Genomic DNA, 15,114 nt, shown 5'->3' on the forward strand with positions numbered 1-15,114 from the left:
TTGACAGTGCAGCGAGACACAGTCGTAGAGACAACACGAAAGCTTTTTGTTTTAAATGCAGATCCGTGTGTCCAAAAAATGATTGTTTTTTACCAAGAGCGCCGAAAACAAGGAAAACCACAATAGGTGTATATGTATATATATATATATATATATATATATATACAGTTCGCAGGTAGTCTTCGGAAAGACTTTCTCCCCAAGCTCGCATGGAAACGCAGCGAAACTGACAAATCCACATTTAAAGACATTACGTTTTGCACTTAGAACATTGGAGGGGCACGCAGAACACCTGGCTGCGAAAGGACTTTACCGTAAAGAAGTGATCGATAAAAGCGAACCTATAGAGCAGCGAGATCTAAAACAGGTGGAAAACCTAAGGCACAAGGTTAAAGGACGGAAAGCAAACCAAGCCTTCTCGTCTGTCAACCTCGGCTTTTCTTATGGAGACCCTTACCTTAAAATGTTGCATCGCTGTATTGCTGATGGCAAAGCAGATTTCCATGGAACACGTTTTCTGCGCGAAGTATCTCTCACAGATAAACCTATCATACTTCTTTACAACGGACATCAGAAAGCTAATGTTGGTAGGTTCTGTTGCAACCCACACAATTATTCCATTTTCAGTGAAGGCACGACACTCAACTTAGGTGACTTTTACGTCACCGTGTTAACTTACGAAAACCTCAGCGTCACCTCAAATGCTACACAGAAGCATTCAACATCGCTAAGTCCAATCATGGTCCATGTGGATTAAGAAAGGGGCACATATTTGGCCTTTGCTTGCAGACTTCGCTAGTTGGTAGATCATAAAAAGTCATTGGCTTCATATGGTAGCGACGATGACAAGGCTTTCCACAGTGCATTTAAAGCATATTTTTCCCACCCTGAACCATATCTCTGCCACATACATTTCAGGCGTAATATTGAGCGTAAGCTTAGTGATATGCTCATCGGGATATCTGAGCAGAATGTCGTTTTAACAGATCTTTTTGACCAAAATGCCGGTTTAATTCATATGACCGATGCCGATTTACATAAGTGTCATGGGTCAAAAGGCAGCAAAGTTTTCGATTGGGTTCAAGAAGTACAAACTTGACAGCTTTAGTAGAGGAATTGTGGGTACAAAATGTTCTACCAACCGCCCTGAGAGTATGAATAATGTCATTTCCGCGGTATGCGGACGGCAGCGTCTCGGCATCTCTCACATCGTTGAGGCGTTACGTGATTTAGTTATGTGCCAGGAGGCCGAAGTGGGCAGAGCTTATGACCACCAAGGATCGCACACAGTCCATAAATCCTATCAACGTCTGCTTATAGCGACCGGTGACAAAATCAGCTTATATCAACGCAAAATCAGACGCGATCATTTCTTTAACCAAGCACTGAGGCCTTTATGCACCAAAATTAGCGAGTCACTGACAATCCCACCTTCAGTGGGACGAAGCCACATCGGCGACCTCTCAAATCCAAGACCCCAGTTTATTATAATAAAGAACCATTCTTCGTAGTTGCAAACTCCCCCAAAAGAAAGAAATGCAAATATTGCAATGGAAAAGTTGATTGGAGAGCGTTACGTGAGCCTCACGACATCGTCCTGTCTCATAAGGAGGATGGGAGTTTCCAAAAGTTGTTGGAGATGTGGTGGTAAAAGTAGCAACTGTTGAAAAGATGACTGGAATGTTTTATCACATTACGAAGGCATGTGTTGCGTCGCAGTTTCCCGATCTCATACGCAAACGTGACCTCATACGAGCTGACGCAGATGTGTTTCCAGTACCAACGGGCGTGCATAAAGAATACACCCTGGAAACGTTGGCAGTCAGAGTTTGACTGTGTGTGTATGCTTTGGTGTTTTCTGTAACTGTACACGCGTGCATGTTGTCAACTTATGTGGTGCATACACGACTTATGTATGCACGACACATTTTGACGCTGATTCAAGAGGAAGAGGAAGACGAAAATCTGAGATCACCGATTTCAGAATCGCTGATGAAACCGCATGCACTCTATCTTCTGGTAAATGTTTCAAGCAGATCCGTTGAGCGATTTCCAAGTTTGGATTTGGCTGCAATGTCTTAAAGTGGTTTATGCGGTTTTTGAAGGTGAAGATGGTGACCTAAGTTCACCAGTGTTAGAACGGCCAATGAAATTGCGTCCTCTGTATTTGCTGGTAAAGGTTCGAAGCAGATCGGTTGAGTGGTTTCCGAGTTTGGATTTGGCTGCGTCGTGGTAAAGTGGTTTAGGCGGGTTTTGAAGGTAAAGATGGTAACATGGAGTCACCAGTTTCAGAACAACTTGTAAACCGCATACTAACTTTCGATTAGTCTAGTTTAAGGAAAATCTGACCATTAGTTTCGTGGTTTGAAGTTGGCTACATAAATGGCGGTGAAGTAGTGTTGTCCTTCAAATCATACCTCCCGCCTTGATTCAAGTTGTACATTATAGCGCACTAAATACATCTTTTGGCGCATTACTCTTCGTTTGTATGCCAAACAAGGCTGTCTAACGATGCCAAGGCCATATGCACAGGAAGCGGGGAAGGCCATGAATTGGTTTTGATGTAAATCGTAGCTCATAATGTGTGTTTCCGCAGGACTGTGAGCTAACCCCATCGTGGTTGTGAATTGACAGTTTTGTTTAATGAAGTTTTTGTATTTGTAGCACCATGGGTAGGTAATTTTACATATTTGTCGTGCTAAAAGTGCTCAACTTTGCATAGTTACAAAGTGCAGATTTCGTCTCTGCATTTTAGTGGCTCAAAAACTGCAGCTGGCACAAAATCTGGCATATCCAAGTCATTTAGTATTTGTGCATTCTTGCATGATGTTTTGTTGATTAGCATCTCCAATGAGTTTTGGGGTAATTGCTTTCCATTTTGCTCTTCTATTAGCAGCCCTCTTTATGTCTTATTCAGAGTGTGCTCAGTTATGTTTTGTAGGAGCCAGCATGCATATTTGGTATCAGCAGGTTCCTGAGTTTGGAACATTGTACTCATGGACCTTGTCATTGTTTGATGGCAAATATAGATGTAAATTGTTTATTCAATAAAAGGCTGAATAGCTGGTCTTGCTTGAAATATATTCCTTACAGCAGGGTACACTGGACTGCCAGCCTACAGATATTGCTTTCCTTTGCCAGGAAAACAAAATATATTTTATTGATGATTCACAAGCACTTGCTGTGGAATAGTTTCAGACAGTGGGTCACAGTGTATTATTACCTATACTTTGCAATGTGTCTATTACTGTGACATACAGGCAATAGTGATCAACATGCATTAACAGAGTGCCTCCCTTTGGGACAGACATTTAAAAAGGAGGCTGGTAAACATGTTTGCTGAGCATCTGGGCTTCTCTGATTTAGAGAGGTATCTTTCCCTAAGTGCTCTGTGGATTTTAGCTGAAGAACTTGTTGTGCCTTCAGCTCTTTAGGTGTCCTTGATATCACATTGAGCAATTGCAGAGAGGGTCACAAAGCAAATTTATGGTGACCCAGTGCATTGGATGGCTGTTGATGCCCTCTTCTCTGCCATAAGTGGGTAGGATGAGTTGTCACTCCTTGTGGGACTAGGAGGTATATCTAGGTCATTCATTGCAACAATGTAAAAATGAGAACAACTTAGGGCCCAGGGTCCAACCCTGTATCATCCAATTTCAAACTAGCAGATGGGCTGATATGCACAAGTAGTGGATTACACAAAACAAAAGCTGGGATGTATTGACATGTATTATGTATACATGGTTATGTACAGTGCAGGTGTGTACCATGTTATGAAAAACACACATGTGGTATGTTTCAGGTCCTGTGTCCACTGAGAGGCAGTCTGGTGTGTCTGCCATGGGTGTAGAGCGGCCAGCCGTGGAGCAGGCCCTGCCAGCGAGGCTGCCCCACATCGTTCCCCGCACCATACCCGGTGGTATGCTGCACGCGGACGCCCGCGGCGCCATGGACTGGTGAGCACGCTCCGCGGTCACACATGTTACTCGTTGGAGGCATCCCAGTCATATCGATAACGCTGTGCAGGCGATTAGGAGCGACTGTGAATGACTATTGTGTGGTGACGTCGCGTAGCCGAGAGCTTCATATCCTCAGCGGCGCGACGCGGGTTGACTCTTTCTGGCCAGGCCAGCCGCTCTTTTGACGGCCTTTTTGTGATCACTGGCTGTAGTTCCGTGTAGTTTACAGGAACAGGTGATGCCAATCTTCATAGGCTGTGCTGGATCGTTTCCGCGCGACAATCGCATGCAGCTTTTTCATACGGCGAGGTCTGTTGTGCAACATGCACATATGTTCACAACGAACGAAAAATTTGCGGTTGACAAAAATCTTTGCAACACGAGTTGCCGCTTGTAGCGGATCCCGGCGGCTTGATCGTCTCAAAACAGAATCAGATCGGGATCGCATCAGAACGGAATCGAATCGGGATCGCCTCAAAACGGGATCGGATCGGGATCGCCTCAGAGTGGAATCGGACCGGGATCGCCTCAGAACGGAATCGGATCGGGATAGTCTCAGAACGGAATCGGATCGGGACCACCTCAGAACGGAATCATTACGACTTGGCTTTGAAAAGAGGGGACAGTCGTGTGAGCGCAACGTATTATGAAATAAATGCGCAATATATCGGCTGATGAAGTCGTGCCTAATGCGTACCTTGGATGCACAATTCTTCAAAGCGCATGTAATTATGTCATCAAAGGCTGATTACACACAACCCCGCGCAAGACAGTATGGCGTATAAATGTCATTATGGTGGGCCAGGGCATGTTCTATCATATACGACCATTTTCCCGCACTTAATCATGAGTTATGGTGGATCCTGAGCATGTCCTTGCATTTGTTGGCATTATTGCACTTCCGGCGCCAGCCACGTCACTCCTGGCGCACGGTGCCAGTGCAGCGGCATGGAGTGGCATGTGCCGGGGCTTGTGGCGCCGCATCTGTGGCGCCAGACCTGGACGCCGCATTTGTGGCGTCAAACCTGGGCGCCGCATTTGTGACGCCAGACCTGGACGCCGCATCTGACCTGTGGCTCGGCCTCGACGCCGCAGGGGCTGGCAGGGGTTGCTGGCCTACGGCTGCAACTACACGGTGGTGGTGGTGGACCCGCTCACCCAGCAGGTGGTGCAGACGCTCGACAAGCACAAGGCGTTCATCACCAAGGTGAGCGGCGGCACGCCGGGCACGGGGTCACCGCCAGAGGGCTCCCGGCCCACAGTCAGCGGTGGTATGAGCCTGGGGCCTGCAGTCACGGTCGTCTGAGCTGGGGGTCTGGCCACAGTCAGCGGTCGTCTGAGCCGGGGGGCCTGCAGTTAGCGGCCCTTTGAGCCGGGGGTCTGGCCACAGTCAGCGGTCTTCTGAGCCGGGGCCAGGCCACAGCCAGCGGTTATCTGAGCCGGGGCCAGGCCACAGTCAGCGGTCTTCTGAGCCGGGGCCAGGCCACAGTCAGCGGTCTTCTGAGCCGGGGCCAGGCCACAGTCAGCGGTCTTCTGAGCCGGGGCCAGGCCACAGTCAGCGACCGCCTGAGTCGGGGGCCCGGACACCCTAGCTGGCGGTGATTGCGGAGCTGTGCGTAAGCTTGTTCGGTTGCCTTGGTATCGTCGCACACGTCCGCTGTGTTCGTTTGTGAATCAGATGGCAACGACAGTGTTGTGCAAGCCCAGGTTCAAGTCCTGTTTATTAGGTCATAATCACAACATGGTTCACATGATCTGCTGCATGCGTATTGTGCGCTTCAAAAGTATTTGAGTGGGAAAGTAGGAGTTGTTGAAAAATATCTTATTATCATCCAGCGTTTAATGTTTTGTTTTTTTAAGAAAATAGGACAATGCTAGTGAAATCTCGTATTTTTAGCCAGCATCCAACTCAAGTGACGGTGCCTGAGACTATCGCTATGTATTTGCTGAACTTTCAGTTGATCCTCTGGCCGTTGCCGAGACCCTCAGAAGCCCGGAGCCCTGCTATTAACACTGATACCTGAAGATAACCAGCAATCTTGCCATGTTTCCTTTCGACGGGTTCTTTGACAGTCCATGTGCTGCTTTTCTCTCCCATAGCCCTGCCCACGGACCGTGCGCGAGGTGTGATGACCACCCGGCGCTCCCTTGGCCACATGCTCATGTCCGCGGACTGTGTGCGGGGTGCGCTGGTCACCGATACGTGATCGCCGACTGACGCCAGCGCTCGCGCCCTCGGCGGCGCAGGTGAAGTGGCAGCGCTCGCAGCTGGACGCGCGCTTCTCGTACCGCGCTGTGCTGGCCACGGCCGACAGCGCCGGCCACATCGTCATCTGGGACGTGCGCGAGGGCTTCTTCACCATGGTGCTGCAGGACGGTGGCCGGCCCATCGCCGGTAGGTGGCCGGGTCGCGCTGCGGGGTGAGGGGGAAGGGGGGGGGGGCAGGCGGTGCCGGCCAGACGCTGCAGCGGCCGATTTCGCTCGCCGCATGGGGTTTTAGATGCGATATGGTAACCGGCGAGTGGGTTTTGGCAGAGAAGTGCGTCGGGGAAACGGCGCCACTCAGCAAATGACTCTCTGGTATGCATTTTTTGGATCGATGTTTGGTTAGGCCCCGCTGGAGTGATTTGTAACATGACATGGGTGTGGTCTAGACAATGTTTCAAGTCATGAGTACTTCGATCGTCTTGGACGGACGATGCTTACGACACCGTGGTTGCTTCGAAGGGACCGTCAGATGGTGTCCCGAACAAGAGAATGGCCGCGTGCAGCGAACGGTTTCAGGAGTTTAGAGTTCTTACGCTGAGTTATGGACCTGGTTAAACGACATGAGTTTTATTCCCGTTGATCATATGTTGGCAAAGTACGGCTCGCAACGTTGAGCACTGCTAATCAGCATGACCAATGTTTTGGGCTATGACATCGTTTAACCAGTACCTCCTGCTGTGTCAGAGTGTCAGAGGTCGATACTCAGTATGAGACTTTAGAGCCGACGTCGAAAAGCCAGGAGCTGGAGGCCTTTCCTGCTCATATCGAGGGACTGGTTTTGACGGGTGCATGGTGTGCCGCCCCAGACATGAGCTGGGTGTACCACGTGGACGGGTGCGGTCACCTCCTGCTCGCCGCCCACCCGCCGAGCTCGCTGGTCCTCTGGGACACCGACAGCGGCAACAAGATCTGGAAGAAGACCTTCACCGAGCAGATCGTCAGCTTCGACTTCGACCCCTTCGACCCCAGGAAGCTGGCCTGTGAGTGTGCTTCTCGGGCCGTTATGAGCTACTGTGCTAAGTGGAGGGGTTTGTCACTGCTTTCCGTGTTTTTGCTTTCATTGTTCAGCATGTTTGAGCATTTGCAGTCAGGTCTTTATCTTCCGAAAACGTCGCTAGGCATGCAGTTTGAATATGAGTATCGAGGATGCAGAGGGCTGTGGTGTCATTTCGTCATTGTCAGCGTTTCGCCACAAGCCCGTTCTGGCCTCCGGGTATGTGGTTCTTGGCTTGGCTTGCCAGTCTGCTGTGTATGTTCATATTTAAGCAGCTTAAACAGGGTGACTTTTGCATTGTTACGCGCTGTCCCCTGTCGATGGCTTTAACATTTTCTCAGTGGTAAATGGCAAAGCCATTGGTGTAAGTCGCCTTTGTCTCATTCTGAACAGCGCGGAGTTCAATATGTGCTCCGTGTTTTTGCCACCTCAAATTCCTGTAACAGGTATATACTTTTTGATCCGTCAGTGTTGTGGCTAAAAACGCCACTCGCTGGGTGGTGTTGCCCTGTGTCGGTCGGTGTGCGTGCCGCGTGCGTATCTCTGGTGTGGCCGCGTCTCCTCGCGCGTCGGTTCGGCTCTGCGAGCCACACAGTGCGGGGTTGAAGTTTCCCTCGTGTGGCCTGTCCCCCGTGTCGGTCGGTGTGGCGCCGCTCGACCACGCCCCGCGCCTTTCAGTGTTGTGTCCCAACGCGCTGCTGTTCGTGGACGACTTCACGGTGGGCAAGTGTCCGGCCGGCAGCGGCAGCAAATTCTACCTGTCGTCCATCAGAGGCTCGCCCGGCTCCTCCACACCGGGTACGGCGGCGTCACAGCCTGCGACAGTGCGCTAAAGGGGCTGTCACACGTCCTGCGTCTCTAAGCGTTTGATTTGACCTTAAGGGGTCATGAACGTCGAAAACTAGTTACACTGCGCAGCACTGTGGGTGCTTTATGGCCAGGGTAGTCGGCGCACCCTAAAGCTCAAATCATCGTCATCGCCGTCACTTCAGAGCAGTTCAGGAGGGGTTTTTGCATCACTCAAGTATGAAGTATTCAGTATGGTACATATATATATATATATATATATATATATATATATATATATATATATATATATATATATATATCTGTGTGTGTGTGTGTGTGTGTTATATATAGTTATATATATATTATAGTATATATATATGTTATATATATATATATATATATATATATATATATATATATATATATATATATATATATCTGTGTGTGTGTGTGTGTGTGTTATATATAGTTATATATATATATATATATATATTATAATATTATAGTATATATATATGTTATATATATATATATATATATATATATATATATATATATATATATATATATATATATATATGCGTATCACTCAAGTATCAAGAAGTTGCGTCATTTAAGGCGTTAAAGTCCCGTGGATATCGTTTTTTACGGAATTACGAGAGTAATGTTTAACGGCACCTGAACCCGGTGGGGACGCAATTTATGCCCATGCAACAGGGTGCTGCTCAGGACGAGATAAGAAGGCAACCCGTTTATGATCTTGCCTGGGCCGATTAAAGGTGGGAGTGTTTTCCCCTCGGAGCACTGATCATACCTAATGTTACTATCATCCCGCAAACCTATAAAGTTGCACAAATGTCGAGTTATGAGATGACAGCGTTGCTGTGACTAATGCCGGTACGGCACGTCATGGATGTGGTTTTCAGCTGTTGCAAGGCCAGCAGTGACGTCACTGGAACCGGATGTCCGTATACAACTCCTCCGTGGAGAGTTGGTGACCCCTGTGTCGTAGATTGTGGAAGTTTAAGAGAAGAGAACACGTGATAAGACCTTAACAAAACGAATGGCAGCTGTGTTGGGCTACGTCCGTCCGCTCTCTTCTCGCCTTTGAAGATCATGACAGAGCTCCGTGAGAGCACCTCGTGGCCAAGCGCTGGATAAATGTATACACGCCGCATTGCTTCTGTAACCCTCGCCACCGGTGCTAGTACGGACAGATTTTTCCAGGGTTTCCCCTGGCACCTCCACATTCAAAAAATCCCTCTAAATTGTTGGGGAATCCCGGGATTATTTACGTCATAGTGTTGAAGACCGGTGTGCCGTATGCATGCTAACGGAAATGACCTGGAAAGAGGCATTCCCTTAAAAGTATGTACCAACGCCAGTCAGTTGCTGACTTATGTGTGAAATTTCGCGTTTCGATTGCTTAGTTACCTGAAATTTTATGAACTGCAGGCATTAGCGACGAGATGGTTGTCGCCGTGTTTGCACCGACTCGGCTGGCCGACAGTTGATGGCCCTGTCTCCGAGCACCACAGGGCCGCAGTGTGCCATTCGTGGCACCGTGCGCACGCTAACACTGCGTTATCGGCCCGTCTAGTGGCGTGGCGGTCCGGGACGGGCGTGACGGCGGCGCCGGCCCGAGGCGGCCGCCCCGGGCGCGCGCGGGGTCCGCTCGGCGGTGGGCACGGGGCTCACTGGGCGGCGTCTGTGTGCGGGCGGACCCCGGCTGTCACCAATGAGTTCGCCAGCGGGCCGGCTGTCGAAGAGCGGCGCGCTCATGGCGGAGAGGCCGGGTATAACGTCCGTCCTAGTTGTCTCTGTGTGGATTGGATAGCGTGTTTTTCATGCGGTGCCGTCACCTGTGGTGATGGAACGACATGCTTTATGGTGCCGGTGGTCTGCGTTGAGACACATACAGAGCGGATATTTTTACTAGTTGTGTGTGGATACTGTGCTGGCTCCATTATTGACTTAACGTGACGCATGTATGTCTCTTTCGTCACCTGCGCGTATTTTGATTGCAGTGACTCCAACGTACGAAGAGAAGTCCACCCGTGACAAGCTGAAGAAGAAGGTTCTGGATCTCGTGACGGGCGACCTTCCCGGGTACGTCGGCCAGCGCGTGAACTCATGTTCGTGTTGTCTCCCGTTGGCATGTTCCCTGTTGGCATGTTCTCACGCTGTGGTGGTGGCGTGCAGAGGTATTGTTGTTTTCACCGTTCTGGTATGGCATTTTACACCATTGATTACTCAGCTGCATGCTGCTCGGTCACTCTTAACACCCGCCATGAATGGCTGACCAGTACTACCGGGCTGTACTGGATAGATTCGGGGCTACAGAAAGTGGTGTTTCAGTTTAAAGTTAGGACAGCTAGGGCGTAGTCCCACGATTTTTTATGCACATTTATTGGTACCAGGGGTTCGCTTGTGAAGATATATTAGTGATGTGAAGTTTTAGAGCGCCTTTGAGTCCGTGGGGTGAGCACGCAATGATCATACTTTCGTTCTTGACGGCGTCTTATTGTGTAACGTTATAGCCAAAGCAAAGGCACTGAAGCGGCTTGATTTCATTTGTCACAGATATTATGATGTAATGCAGATATTATCCCAAGAAAATCTGGAACAAATGAAATCACAAATTTCTACCGAAATGACAGCGAACCCGCGGCACAAGCAAGCAATAAACCAATCGCAAAAAACGCCCCCCCCCCCGCACGGTTTCGAACAGGCAACCTCTGTCACAATCGGATGGGACGATCGCATGGTGTTTTCCTCTGCACTATCGGGGCAACACTGTATCGTGTGAATTTTACAGCGCGACAGCGAGGCGCGTTAGTCCGTCGCATGGCCCCACTTACTACATGAAACCTGACGGCCAGTCAGAATAACACCGAGCAACGCTAACGGAAACGGCGCCTTGGAAAATAATCGGCAGCAGCTACGCAGCACAACGTCCACGCTGTACGGTTCAGGACATTGCCGTCTGCTGTGGGATGTTGCTCGGGAGCCGTTCGACCCCCTGTGCAGCCTGTTGCCGTTGAGGTGGCTGCCGTCCCGTACGAACCGAGGGCGGCGCTTGGGCACGTCGGCCAGCACGGCACATGGACGGCGCCGCGCTGGGTCCAGTCGTCCGGAGGCCCGGAGCCGCTACGGCATCCTCGAGATGATGTTCTGACTTCGCGCGTGCGTGCACTCCCACTTTGATCCTGCGTCCGCTCGCGAACGCAAAACAGTACCCGGGGTGACCACTTCCTGGGCCACGATAGGGAAGGGCGTCACGTACGGTGGCGACCGCGCTGTACGGTAGCGGAGAGACGCTCCACCCTGCGCCACACACCGTGCCGAGGAGGAGCGTCGTTGCCACCGAGTCACGCAAAGAAAGCCCCGCAACTTGGCCTGTCCATCGAAGGTGCCGCCCTCCTGACGTGGCGAGTGGCCCCGGCGCACAGGCAGAGGTAGCCGCGTCGGTGGTACAGCGCCCAGTCCGGCGTGGTATGCCGGGGAGCAGCCGGGCGGGCAGGACGTGTTAGTTGCCGCCCTGCGACACCACCCGCACGACACGGTCGTTCGGACAGGGTCGATGTGTCAGGGAGGCTAGGAGGAAGAGGACAGGGTGGGATGGAGGACAGCTTCTAGGAGAACGGATGACCCGTCTTACTTCGACAGATCTATCATTCACCTCAATGAACCTACGTGGAACGAATCAGTGTAAAATCCGTCTGTCCCCCCCCCCCCCCCCCCCACACACCTTACATAGATTCAGCAATCGCAGCGGTGTGGCTGCATGAACTATGATGATGAAAAAAGTGTACAGAGAAGCTTAGCTGGCGGATTTCGTCTTGGTTATAGGCAATAACTGGATGGAAATTATGTACTTCAATCTCAGTTTCCGCCATATGGCCGCTCGTTGTTCGACGTACATGGCAATGTAGCCTCTACTGCTCGTATTTTCAAGTTTAGACAGTCGTGATTTCCCGAAAGTGGGCATAAACTTTCCAGGAGGCGTATATTAAACTGTGCAGACGGTACAAACGGCACTAAGTCCTATTCAGCGTGGAATTGAGGTGCAAGTTTAGGTCCGTTAAAACTGTACCCACGACCTCGTAATGGTAGGCTCGACTTCGCACTAAATCTGACGTCGTAAGGGAGTAAGCCGCAAGCGATCGTCACCGAGTGTCTGTCGTTGGTACCGCTCAATAGCGCGCTGGACGAGGAGCGTGACCCGCCGGGTGACCCGACCCCACGCTGCCGCCTCAGACCGGAGGAGACGGGCGCCAGTCTTCAGGACTGCCTGCAGATGTGCTACCACCGCGCGCGACGTCACCTGCTGCTGCTGCTGTACGGCCGCGAGCTGCTGCTGCTGGACCTGCAGCTGCTGCAGGCCGTGGCCACCGTACCGGCTGACAAATCCGGCTCGCCCTTCACGCAGGTGAGCCGCGCCCGGCCGTGCTGCGACCACGTGTGTACTTCCCGCCGGGTTTTGGTCACTTAAGGGGATTTGGTAGTCTGGGCTAGGTTTGCGACTATCTTGGGAAGTCCGGGTTTCCCCGCGGTGGCAGTGTGGCGCCGTCACCGTCTGGCGGGACGTGGCGATCTTCAGGTAAACAGAAGTTCGACTCATCTGATCGTTTTCCGTCGAAATGCTGGGGAAGACCTCTGCCAGTTCAGATTTGGCCGGAGTTTGCGTCGCATCGGGGACCCACCACGCCTTATTCGTCGTGTTCAAAGGGATGACAGTCAAGTAGTTGCCAAATGATAAACAAAAATAGACTAAAAGAGCAGCAAATTTTCGGTTTATTTCTTCACCTCAATTCACCAGCATGTAAAATCCAGTTGGTCAAGAGATGATTGGCATCTTGTCTCCGATAAGACTCAGGCTGTTAGTGTCGGAATTTTTGGCGGGTGTGACAGGCCGTGCTGTCCATTATGTGGGGGCTTGGGAGCACTTTTCCACTGACGACGGCTGCGGTCGTGCTGGTAAAGTAAAGAGGAGCGGGGAATGATGTGATGCAAGGCGGTTGCAAATGGTGACTTCAGATGTTAGGTAAGGGGATAAAAAGCCAGTGATCTGCGGCCAGCCGGACGGGAGACCACATACCTGTGTAACATCGTTTTGAGCTGCTGTGGTGGATTTTTGCTGTAGATACTGCACATCCTTGTATTTTCAACAGTGTCATCGTGAACACAGGTTGAGATAGGTTGAATATAAAATTAGATGACAGCGAAAAAAAGATGGATCGTTGCGAAAAAATTAGAAATATCAGATATGTATCATTGTTTACTTCTCTCTCAGAATTAAAGATTAATCGGAAATCGATGAGATAGCCCCGGCCATGGAATCGCCAATAGTAACCTGAAACTGGAAAATTCAGCTCAAATTCGTTTCTTCGTGACCTGTCCGCTTTTGTTTCCGTCCGTTTTTGACAGTGTTTTACATCAAGATGGTTCAGTTTTCTGGAACGCTTCCTCACGCCCCAAGAAGTAAAGCTGATTCGTAACGCGGCCGCTCAGTGTACAGACGGTGGGGCGGGCGCAGTGCTGGGCCCGACTGACCTGGGTAGGTCAGCTGGTGGCTGGCACGGGCGGCCTTATAGCGCGGCTCGGGCTCAAGATAGGTCAGCTGGTGGCTGGCACGGGCGGCCTTATAGCGCGGCTCGGGCGTTAGATAGGCCAGCTGATAGCTGACACGGGCGGCTTTATAGCGCGGCTCGGGCTGGGCGAAGGCATTTCAGGTCGCGTATTGGATCCTTTCGCACTTCTGTTAGGCTCCAGTTTATTGAAATGGCACAATGTGTATTGATTCAAGACGTGTGCAGCAGGCTCCCTTCACCGAGTACTCTGACCTCGAAGCCACTCCTCCACACCGTTTAGAATGAACTTTGAACGCAGGTCAACACTTTGTTGCTGTAACTGAAACAGACATTTGCTGATTAAGATTTGGCAACGCCATCTTGGGATCAACATCGCTAAAGACCCAATTGCTACTACGGTAACGCCATCTTGGGAATCATTTGCATTGTGCATTTCATACGCACCTTCCATATATATGCCATTATATATATATATATATATATATATATATATATATATATATATATGTGTGTGTGTGTGTGTGTGTGTGTATATATATATATAATATGGTATAATAGAAAATGTATGATGCAGTGTTGCGTATAAAGCGTATATATATGTTGTGTGTGTGTATACCCCAGTATGTATCGCTATTATCATGTACTAGCATCATTTATCTCTCGCTTGATGCCACCCGGAATGTGTGGGACTGAACAGACTTACGCAACTCACCTGAGCAGCGTTACCACGAGCGTGTGGTACTGTCCCGCCGTCCGGCATATTTTCTGTCTCCGGAAGCATCTCATTTCCATATTTCCGACTGGTCTCCCCGGAAGCCGGCAGGCTCCTCAGCATGACGTGCCGTCGTGCCGTGCGGGGCCTCCCGAGGTGGGCGGCTGTCCTCGGCCACGGCGCAGTTATGTGCAGCTACTGTACGGGCCTCGCTGTCGGCCAGGTGCTGTCGTGCTGCCGCTCGGACGCACTGTTCACGGTCTGCGAGAGCGGCGCGGCCACGCTGCGCGCACGGCCGGCCGGCGCCGAGCTGGCGTACGAGCCGCGCGGCCAGACGGACGCGCCGCGCCTGACGCGTCACCTGCGGCTGGCGGCGGCCGCGCTCGAGCCGGCCTCCGAGGCGCGCCTGGCCGTGCTGCTCTCCGACGGCCGCACGCTGACGTGGGAGCTGGCCGGCGGCTGGCGGCCGGCGGCGCGCCTGCTGCTCTCCGGCCTGCTGACGCCCGGCCCGCCGGCGCCCACCGTCATCCGTATGTGCCCGCCGCTCACCACCAAAAACTGGCAGGTCAGTCGGCGCCCGGGGGTCAGTCGGCGCCCTGCGCGGCGGACGACGGACAGGTAGGGCAGACAGCGCCACTGTCCGAACGCAAATGACGTCAGGGTGTCGGCTTACCGCCCGAGACTGGCAGCCATCTTCCGGTGGCCTGGCAGCCATCTTCCGGTGGCCTGGCAGCCAGCTTCCGGTGGCCTGGCAGCCAGCCTCCGGTGGCCGCTCTGGTGGCGGTCGCGTGCGGCCGT

At 51.3% G+C, this 15,114-nt stretch overlaps 1 protein-coding gene across 1 annotated transcript in view; it reads left to right on the plus strand.

The window, feature by feature from the left end:
• The first annotated feature begins 2,518 nt into the window (after positions 1-2,518).
• The window catches only part of LOC119090125 (WD repeat-containing protein 11), a 32,525-nt gene continuing 19,929 nt past the window's right edge, over positions 2,519-15,114 (plus strand). The window contains exons 1-9 of the mRNA XM_037212920.1: positions 2,519-2,672; positions 3,803-3,956; positions 5,055-5,166; positions 6,207-6,354; positions 7,034-7,207; positions 7,900-8,019; positions 10,038-10,119; positions 12,271-12,442; positions 14,540-14,608. Of these exons, the coding sequence (XP_037068815.1) occupies positions 2,669-2,672; positions 3,803-3,956; positions 5,055-5,166; positions 6,207-6,354; positions 7,034-7,207; positions 7,900-8,019; positions 10,038-10,119; positions 12,271-12,442; positions 14,540-14,608 (1,035 nt within the window). The 5' untranslated portion in view covers positions 2,519-2,668. The remainder of the gene's footprint in view (positions 2,673-3,802; positions 3,957-5,054; positions 5,167-6,206; positions 6,355-7,033; positions 7,208-7,899; positions 8,020-10,037; positions 10,120-12,270; positions 12,443-14,539; positions 14,609-15,114) is intronic.

This window comes from Pollicipes pollicipes, unplaced genomic scaffold (assembly GCF_011947565.3).
Source record: "Pollicipes pollicipes isolate AB1234 unplaced genomic scaffold, Ppol_2.1 Scaffold_3087;HRSCAF=3621_pilon_pilon_pilon, whole genome shotgun sequence".
In the NCBI taxonomy this organism is placed as follows: Eukaryota; Metazoa; Arthropoda; class Thecostraca; order Pollicipedomorpha; family Pollicipedidae; genus Pollicipes; species Pollicipes pollicipes.